The sequence below is a fragment of the Alexandromys fortis genome, unplaced genomic scaffold (assembly GCF_014885135.2).
Source record: "Alexandromys fortis isolate MF-2015 unplaced genomic scaffold, M_Fortis_MF-2015_v1.1 scaffold_452, whole genome shotgun sequence".
NCBI classification, from domain to species: Eukaryota; Metazoa; Chordata; class Mammalia; order Rodentia; family Cricetidae; genus Alexandromys; species Alexandromys fortis.
The window spans coordinates 41,011-51,213 of NW_026068324.1; the positions used below are offsets into that span (position 1 = coordinate 41,011).

General features: G+C 50.2%; 3 gene segments (V, D, J or C); all 3 read left to right on the plus strand.

Annotated features, from left to right (window-relative positions):
• Window positions 1-5,653, plus strand: part of LOC126495175 (Ig mu chain C region-like) — an 11,490-nt gene extending 5,837 nt beyond the window's left edge. The window contains 6 exon segments of the C gene segment in view: window positions 1,556-1,870; window positions 1,980-2,318; window positions 2,572-2,889; window positions 2,998-3,330; window positions 5,199-5,314; window positions 5,427-5,653. Of these exon segments, the coding sequence occupies window positions 1,556-1,870; window positions 1,980-2,318; window positions 2,572-2,889; window positions 2,998-3,330; window positions 5,199-5,314; window positions 5,427-5,435 (1,430 nt within the window).
• LOC126495174 (Ig alpha chain C region-like) overlaps window positions 1-10,203 on the plus strand; it is a 171,112-nt gene that overhangs the window by 6,503 nt on the left and 154,406 nt on the right.
• The window catches only part of LOC126495177 (Ig gamma-2B chain C region-like), a 133,377-nt gene that overhangs the window by 6,074 nt on the left and 117,100 nt on the right, over window positions 1-10,203 (plus strand).

Below are 10,203 nucleotides of genomic sequence, written 5' to 3' on the forward strand. Positions count from 1 at the left end.
CTGGGGTGAGCTGGGGTGAGCTGAGCTGATCTGGGGGTGAGCCGAGCTGAGCTGGGTTGAACTGAGCTGAGCTGGGGTGAACTGGGGTGAGCTGAGCTGGGGTGAACTGGGGTGAGCTGAACTGGAGTGAGCTGGGGTGAGCTGAGCTGAGCTGGGGATAGCTGAGCTGGGGTAAACTGGGGTGAGCTGAGCTGGGGTGAGCTGGGGCGAACTGGGGTGAGCTGGGGTGAGCTGAGCTAGGGTGAACTGGGGTGAACTGGGGTGAGCTGGAGTGAGCTGAGCTTGGGTGAACTGGGGTGAGCTGAACTGGGGTGTGCTGAGCTCAGGTGTGCTAGGCTAACTGAGCTGGCATAAATTGGGATTAGCAGGGTTTACATGAGCTGGGTTGGCTGAGTTAGCCTGGATTGAGCTTAGTTGAATAGGACTGAGCTTGACTAGGCTGGTTGAACTGGACTAGACTGGACTGACTAGGGCTAAACTGAATTAAACTAAGATCAGCCAGGCTGGGATGAACTAAAATGAGTTTAGACAGCTAAACTGGTATGGTAACCTGATCTGAGCTGGGATGAGGTGTGCTGGCCAACCTTAACCGGCATGAGCTAAACTGGGCTGGAATGAGCTAGGCTTACCTTTGCATCAGCTTAACTAGGCTAGGCTGGGCTAGGCTGTAGTAGAATGAACTGAGAGGGGCTGAGCTGGGTTAACGTAAACTAAACTGAACTTAGCTAGACTCAGGCTAGTTTAGTTAAGATAGCGTGAAGTGAGCTGGGGTGAGCGGGGGTGGGGGGGGTGAGATGGGGGTGCGCTGGGCCTGAAATAGTTTAGCTAGACTGCGATGAGCAGGTCTGGGATGGAAAGAGTAAAGCTGGATTGAATGAGTTTCACCAGGCCTGGACCAGCTTGGCTAGGATTTTGTTCTAGGCAGAATGTATACCAAGGTGAAGTTTCAAGATGATTCCATGAGTTCCCCCATCATAATCCAACTTGCTCCTACCTGACACACCTTGTCTGCTTGGCTGGAGAGGTTTCAGAACAAGTAGCAATCTCGATTTGTACTACCGCGTGAACCAAGCAACCTGCTCTCCCAGTGTGAGGATTCGGTTTTGTGTGGTGAAGCCTGAGCCCCTCCTCCACCATCTCTACCTCCTGATGGGATTCCTATTATTATGGAATGAGAAGGCTTCTCCCAGCTGCTGTCTCAGAGGGAAGCAGGGCAGGGCAGGGCCAAGCCTACCTGAGAAGCTGGGGACTAGGATTGTCCCTGAGAAACAGGGGTCAGGGTCCCTGGAGCTGGCTGGTGATGGCTGAAGGGCCAGATCCACCCACTCTAGGAGGCATCTCTCCATGTCCATGAAGGCTTCCAGTGTTCCAGCCATGTTGGCTCCATAGCTTTGTCCAGTAGGCCAGGCCCACCTACTACCATATCTAGCCCTGTCTGCCTTAAGAACACCAGCCACAGAGGCAGGGGAGTGTACAGATCGCCTGACTGGCAGGGGACAAGAAGACAGACTCTCACTCCTCCATTTCTCTTTTTTTATCCTTCGCTGGTCCTCAGAGAGTAAATCCTCCCCGACTCTCTTCCCCCTCATCTCCTGCGAGAGCCCCCTGTCTGATGAGAATTTGGTGGCCATGGGCTGCCTGGCACGGGACTTCCTGCCCAGCTCCATTTCCTTCTCCTGGAACTACCAGAACAACTCTAAAATCAACCAGGGTGTCAGAACTTTCCCGACTATGAGGACAGGAAACAAGTATATAGCCACCTCGCAGGTCTTCCTGTCTCCCAAGAATGTCCTTGAGGGTTCAGATGAATACCTGGTCTGCAAAGCCCACCATGGTGACAACAACAAAGATCTACATGTGCCCATACCAGGTAAGAACCAAGCCGTCCCGGTGGAGGCAGAGACCCAGGCATGGCCCAGGGGGAGCAGAGGGCTGGGGCTTAGGCCAAGCTGAGCTCATACCTTGTCTTTTCACTCTAGTTGTCAAAGAGATAAACCCCAATGTAAGTGTGTTCATTCCACCCCGGGATGCCTTCTATGGCCCTGCACCACGCAAGTCCAGACTCATCTGCGAGGCCTCCAACTTCAGTCCCAAACAAATCACTGTGTCCTGGCTACATGACGGGAAGCTTGTAAAGTCTGGCTTCACCACAGAGCCAGTGACTACTGAAGACAAAGGATCTGGACCCCGAACCTTCAAGGTCAGAAGCACATTAACCATCACTGAAAGCGACTGGCTGAACCTGAATGTGTACTCGTGCCGTGTGGATCACAGGGGTCTCACCTTCTGGAAGAATGTTTCCTCCTCATGCGCTGCCAGTGAGTACCATGTCCTAAGCCCAGTGACTAGCCCTCCCAGATCAGGGCAACCCTCTTATAGGTATGGCTAATGCACCCTAACATGGCTCCTTGCTCCTTGAGCCTTGGCTTCAAGGGCCAAGACCAGTATCTTCCCTTAAGCAGAGATTCAAAGACTCAGTAAATCAATCAGTACTATTTAGGGGACAGAAACTAAACTTTTCTCTGACTTCACAACTAGACAGTCACTGACACAAGCTTCTCTTGACTGCAGGTCCATCCACAGACATCCTAGCCTTCCCCATTCCCCCCTCCTTCGTTGACATCTTCATCAACAAGTCTGCCAAGCTGACCTGCCTAGTCACGAACCTGGCAACCTATGACACCCTGAATATCTCCTGGGCTTCCCAAAATGGTGAACCACTGGAAACCAAGACCACACTCACTGAAAGCCACCCCAATGGCACCTTCAGTGCCAGGGGTGTGGCCAATGTTTGTGTGGAAGACTGGGATAGCAGGAAGGAGTTCGTGTGCACCGTGACCCACAGGGACCTGCCTTCACCACAGAAGAAAGTTATCTCAAAGCCCAGTGGTAGGTATTTCCCCTTTCCTTCCCTTCTAGTACCAGTGCTCTTCCTCCATCTTATGGGGATGGCAGGTCCCCTTCCACCCTTATCCTCACCACTGTCTCTGCTTACAGAGGCGGCCAAGCACCCACCTGCTGTGTACCTGCTGCCACCAGCCCGCGAGCAACTGATCCTGAGAGAGTCAGCCACAGTCACCTGCCTAGTGAAAGGCTTCTCTCCTGCAGACATCTTTGTGCAGTGGCTTCAGAGGGGTCAACCCTTGTCCCCAGACAAGTATGTGACCAGTGCCCCGATGCCAGAACCACAGGCCCCAGACCGTTACTTCACCCACAGCATCCTGACCGTGACAGAGGAGGAATGGAACTCCGGGGAGACCTACACCTGTGTTGTAGGCCACGAGGCCCTGCCACACATGGTGACCGAGAGGACCGTGGACAAGTCCACTGGTAAACCCACACTGTACAATGTATCCCTGATCATGTCTGACACAGGCAGCACCTGTTACTGACCATGCTAGCCCCTTACCAGGCAGGCTCTGGGGGTCTAGTTGCTCTGTGTTTGCGAACTAACCATGTCAGAGTAAGATGTTGCATTTTATAAAAATTAGAAATAAAAAAAAATCCATCCAAAAGTCAGTGGTTTTGATTATGCAGTGCTTTTGCCTGCTGAGGCAACAGCTATGTTGTGTTGTATTTGCCCTGCTCACACCCTGCAGACTTTCCTCCGCCTTGACCCTTCCTCTACCTTGCCAGTTGCCTCCCTCTGTGTCAACTCAAAAGGACTTACAATAGACAGAGTGTAAGCATGCCATCCCTCCAGCTATTTCTAGATATATGGCTGGAAGCTTTGCTACCCTGTTGAGTTCAGGCACATGTACAGACACACACACAGAGACATACATTTGCACAAAGATATAGGCACACATGATGTGTGGACACATGCACAAATATATATTCACTCATAAAAGTATACACAGATCCACCCTCACACTCAGGAACACATGCATGCACATGAGCACATGCACACATACTTGCATCGACACATACAAATACCTTCAGAAACATACAAATGGACATGGACACAGAGCCACACACAGAAACAGATACCAACACACACGGACATGTGTACACCGAAACAAAATATAGACAAATATAAACAACTGAACCACGTAGGCACAAAGACATGCATGCACAGGCATGTACAGAAGCATCTAGCTAACTAAATGTCCATACTAACAACTGCACAGGCATGGCACACAAGAACACCTGGACTCTGACCAAGGCCATAATCTCCAGGGCTCAGGGCCCAGAGAGCCCACACTAGGCTGGGTGGCTGAAGCTTCTCGGGGAACTCAGTCTATGCTTAGGGGAGATAGCTCCAAGCAAAGAACATGCCTTCCTGTCCCAGCACCATGGGACAACCTTCTGACCACCTATAACAGATACAAGACTCTGTGCCCAGAGAGAGCACGTGGTGTTCAAATCCGCCCAAAGGCAGAAAGTTGCCCTTGACTGTGCCTCCATTAGTAGAACACCTCAGGAGATCAATGGGAGAGTGCCTGTCCCACTCACAAATACCCTGGTCCCCAGTCCAGAATGCAGAAGACATAACACAATTGTCCAGAAGAAGCTGAGTCCCACCAGCATGGGTCATTGGAGTCCCTGTAAGGACCCAATAACACTGTCTCCTTGGGTCAGCATCCTGGAAATTCTTCGTGTTCTTAATAATTTGGGGCCTGGGCTTTAGCTATTCCCACTGACTCATCTTTACAGGGGTCAGAGACCCCAATAAATGCCCTGGTCCCACTGTCTCCCTCACTGTCTGTCTCTTGGTACCAAGACCTAGCATTGCTAGTAGGAGTAGGGCAAGCCACCCACAGGAACTCTGCTCAAAGAGGAGCATGAGATGCTGAGTCTTTCAGGAAGTAAGGAAGGACAGCCTCAGGTGCCCCATGCTCTTCTTCCCAAAGCCTGGAGACAGAACCCTACACTAAATTTTCAGTCTAAGCAGTCCTGACGTTGCCACCTGCTCAGAGGAAGTCCAGAGCACACCAATGCCATTATGCTAGGGTTCCTGACTCTGCCTTCATCCCATGTCCATGTGCTGTGTCTGTCTTGCTTGCCTCTGCTGCTCCAGTGCTCCCAGTATAAGGCCCCAAGTTGGTGCCTCCTTCACTTTGACCTATGCTGTGCCTCTGTCTAGCTTGAACTGTTAGGGGAACCAGTCAAAACTGGCTAAGACTCTCCAAACCTCAGGGAGTTGTTCAACCACCCCAAGGCTTGGCTTGACCCTCCCTCTGTGTGTCCCTTCACAGAGGGGGAGGTGAATGCTGAGGAGGAAGGCTTTGAGAACCTATGGACCACCGCCTCCACCTTCATCGTCCTCTTTCTCCTGAGTCTCTTCTACAGCACCACTGTCACGCTGTTCAAGGTAGTGTGGTTGTGGGGCTGAGTACACAGGGCAGGGAGCCACCAGTTCTCATTGCCCATACCTCTGCTCCCTAAAAATGGACAGCAATTTACATTGTCTCTGTCACCTGCAGGTGAAGTGACTCACAGCGCGGAAGGACATCAGAGACCAAGAACCCCTCCCACTAGGGCATTACCTCTGGGCCTGGGGCGGGACTGCCTGTAGGACTAGTAAACTTATTCCTATCTTTCTTGTATCACCCTCCGGCTTGGAGCTCTGAAGTGGACTTCTGGGTCAAGGACTTTGTCAACCCGTGCACCCTGAAGCAGGGTCTGGACCACATACGGCTGTACTGACTACAGATGTTGTTGGAAATAAATACCTTATCTTGTGAACTCAGTTTATTGTTTTATTTTCAAACCTGTCCTGAAGTGTTGACATGGCAAGGATTGTCTGAAGGGAGTTCGAGACCTGGCAATGGAATGGTCTGGTGGGACTTAAGAGAGAAAGAGGGAAAGAGAGAAAGAGAGTGAGCTCTGACAGCAACGGTAGCACTCTGTCTTATCCACCCTGATGGAAGAAAGGAAGCAGGGCAGAGAAAATCCACGCCTGATCTCCCCCAAAGCGTTCGGAATCTGGAAACGAGCCTCCAGTTTGGGTCTCTGCTCTGGAGCCCAGCCCACCACATTGCACTGGTGCTGCTCCCAGCTATCACGATACTTTGGGTCTTATCCCAGAAGTTTGTGGTATGTTGGGTGTACCTTATGGGAGTTGGCTGAGATATACAGGATGTGTGTACCTCTCCTGCAATGCGCCAGGCCCTAGAGATCAGTCAATAACTCAGAAACTCAAACTCTCTGTTTATGGTAACTGCTGGAAAGATATGAAGAAACAGGATAAAGGCCCTGCAGTCACTCAAGAAAGACAGATAAAGGCCTGGCCACAGAACAAGAGTAGAAAGTAGAGAGGTGTGGGTCATGGGCCTCAGCTCAGAGAGGAAAGACCTGCAAATACAAGATGAGGGCAGTGCAGAGTACTTCCTTGCTCATGGTGTGAACAGCTGGTGAAGCCCACAGACATAGGAAGTCCAGGCTAACTGCGGGAAGAGGAGGGTCTGGGAGCAGAGCCGGAGAGAGAACAGCAGGTCCTGGGAGGAAACTATGTAGATGAAAAGCTCCTAAAGAGACATTAAATGAGTCTGGGATAGCACCTGGGTGATGGCCCCTGAGCTGGGGTTCACATGGGTAGCTGCAAGGCACAGAGAACAGCAAGCTATTGAGAAGCCACTGTAGAAATGTCAGGGCTCATCATCAAATTCCAGATCTATTTGAGGCATTGTCACCTCAGCATCCTGCCTCTCATACCAGCATCTGTGTTAGTTTCCTTGGGCTGCTGGGGGAACGTGCCACACGTAGAAGCTTGAGCAACAGAGTTCTGTTCTTTCCCAGTTCTAGAGGCCAGGAGTCTGGGCTACAGCAAGCTGGGATCCTCTGTGCCACAGAGCGTCTGTCAGAGACTTCTGGCTCTGAGATCATAGTGGGTGATCTAGTTGACAGGAGCTCATGCTGGATCATCAAACCCAGCAGAATGGCGTTCTTGAAACATGGCAGTAGGTGCACAGGCATATACATGGAGAAAGAAGCAGGAAAGTGAGACAGTGACTGGGGTGTTGGTGCCAAGAGACAAGGGTCGACCAAAGGCCATGACTTCAGAGCTAGAAGTCTCTGATAGACGCTCTGTGGCACAGAGGATCCCAGCTTGCTGTAGCCCAGACTCCTGGCCTCTAGAACTGGGAAAGAACAGAACTCTGTTGCTCAAGCTTCTACGTGTGGCACGTTCCCCCAGCAGCCCAAGGAAACTAACACAGATGCTGGTATGAGAGGCAGGATGCTGAGGTGACAATGCCTCAAATAGATCTGGAATTTGGTGATGAGCCCTGACATCCCCACAGTGGGTGTTGGAATTCCAGGCTTAGATTTCAGCAAGGAAATCTGCTGGAGGGCACAATTTTCCCCTTGTTGTCTGCCCCTATGTATCCTCCACATGTCTCTGGAATATGGGGAGTGGGACACTGAAAATATATGACATACCAGAACCTGAGAAGGAAGAGTAGCCCAGAGAGACCCAAAGCATGCTCTGCTCAGGTACTCCAGGCTACTTGGGAGGTTCTGAGGAGTAGAAGGCTAGTTGTTTCTGTCAAGGTCATGGGAGAATTATATCCAGGAGGGATAGGGCCACTGGTGTTTGGAAGAGCAGGGGGTAGGTCTCTTCCCAAGAAAGCTGAGGAAGGTTCAGAAAAGAGATGATAGCGGCAGAGAGATGGACACTCCCGAGACTGGCCAGAGGGCTTCAAAGCCCTTCTTCCCAGCCTACCTGGGACTGAGTCATTTTTATGAATCTGGCATGGAGTGATACTGCCCAGGTGTCACCATTGTTTCCAGGCCCATGTCCTCAGGACTCCCCTGTCTGTCTCACAGCTTCTCCCAAGGAACCTCAAGTGTTCCTCCTCATCTCAGAGTGTGAATTCTCAAAGAAAAACCAGTCGGTGAGCCTGGCCTGCTTGGTAATTGGAAACCATCCACTGGAAATCAGCTGGGACTCAACCGCAAAGTACAAGACTAAGAGGACCTTCCCCCTCCAAAAGAAGGATGATGGTGATTACATGATAAGTAGCCAGCTCTCTTTGTGGACCTCAGAACTCAACAGCACCCACACTTGCCTCATAAAAAACCACTCCAAACTTGCTACTGAAAGGACTTTCCAATTGCCTAGTGAGTATCCCTGAATCATGCAGAAAGATCTTATGGGGCTTCCCACAGCTATGCTCAAAGACTAATTGAAGCAAGACCCCCACCTGTGCTCAAGGAGCACCTCCCTGGTCCCTCCCTTTCTTTACTCTTCCCCCATCCCTCTCCTCCCTGGGGACTCTGTACTAAAAGTACAAGGAGGCAGCTGGGCGAGCAAAGGCAATGGCTGAGCACAGAGCTCTCCACACAAGTACCCTTCCATCCTGCGGCCTCCCCTTTTGCTGCTTACCACTCCCCTGGGTACCTCAGGAAACCCTGTTTTCTCACTTTTACGTTTTGTCCATCATTTCTTTGATTCCAGGAAAATGGAATGCTCAATCCTCGCAGAAAACTACTTTACCTCCCCCAGTGGAAGTCACCAAAGCTACTAACACCCGAAGGGACAAAGTGGGTAAGAAGTCCAGTGCACTTCATCCCAACTCATCTGTTCAATCTTACACCTCCTCCTCAGGGAAACCCTCCATGACCCCTTCTCTGAGCTGTCAATGTACATCCTAGGTAGAAAGGGTGACTAAAATGGCTTCTGTGCCTGTTGCAATCCAGGCCCCAGCAGGTACCAACAGATGCCACCACCTAACCCTGTGAATGCATCATCCCTTTTTGAGCTAAAGATGAGCTAATGCTAAACAGAGGAAGGACCAGTACAAGGGTCTACCTGCACATAGACCTGAGCTCTGTGTTTCTGAACCAAATTGTGAGCTTCTCACGGACTCTGAAGGCATATGACCAGACAGACAACAGAACTTCTCTGAGATACATAAGAATCCCATTAGTGGGCCAGGGAACCATCACACCTAGACTCCAGGATTTTCTTAGCCCCACAGGCTTCCCTCATTTCCTCCTAACTCTACTGTCTCACTGTATCAGTTCCTGACTGGGCTAGCCCTAAGTCTCACCCTTACTCATCTGCCACCTCAAGAAAAATGGCCTAACTAGAAGTTCTGTTTGTAGAAACTCAAGGTTTGTGATTCTCCCCGGCCTGAATTCCTATGTAGGTGGTCAGCCTGCCGTGTACTGAGAATAAGCCCAGGTCTCCATGTAACAAAGTCAAAAGACAACATGTAGATTTACAGAAATATTTACAAATCATACATACAAGTTTAAAATGAGAAAATATCTTAAAAGATTATCTATCAAAAATGTTCAATGTCACTAGTTATCAGATAAACTCAAGTCAAAACTAAAGCGAGCTGTCACCTGACACATGTAAGAATGTCTGATGAACTTCACCGGGGGGGGGGGGGGGGGGTGCTGCCCCAAGTCATATGACCTTCAAAGTGTAAAGCTAAAGCTACTGTGCAATCCAGAAATTCTGCTTCTGAGTGTAGCTCAAAAGACAGGATTTCAGCAGTTGCCCTTACTCCCCTGTTCAGTGTAGTGCGATCAACTCAAGGGCCCATCAGTGGGTGATAAAAGAAATATTTGAGACTCTCTTCTACTGAAGAAAGAAATCCTGTCATTTGCTGTGTGAATAAACCCTAATGACATTGCATTAAGTGAAATAAGCCAGGTATGGGGAAAGTCCTGTCTCCAACTATAAATAAGCTGAAAGAAGAGCTAAGAAGGGAAAGGCAGAAAGAGGAGGAAAGAGGCCTTGTGTTATAGTTGACCCTGGACTTCTGCAGATTTGTAGCTCAGTGGTTTATTAGCTGTGTGAACCTGAAAATACAGGTCTAAGTTTTAGAATGTTCTTGAACAATGAGAAACTTGTGACCTCTAGGAACATCCAACGGGGCCTACTGGGTCTCTGCTAGAACAAGAACTAGAAGATACACACAGAAAGCATGAAAGGCATATTAATGGAAAGAAGGGCTCTCTTAGGACCTCCAAAGCCAGTGACACTCCCAGAACTGGAAGACAGGTTCCCTTTCAGGCTAAGGGAGGATCTGAGGGCTCTGTGGGACAGGCCAGAGCAGTCTCCACAGCTCCAGGGTGACCGTAGCCTGAGCACATGTATCTCATAAGTACAGGAGAAGGAATGTTCTACCCCCATCCACAAATTCACTGGCAATGCCCACCACCACAGCACACACACACACACACACACACACACAGAGAGAGAGAGAGAGAGAGAGAGAGAGAGAGAGAGAGAGAGAGAGAGAG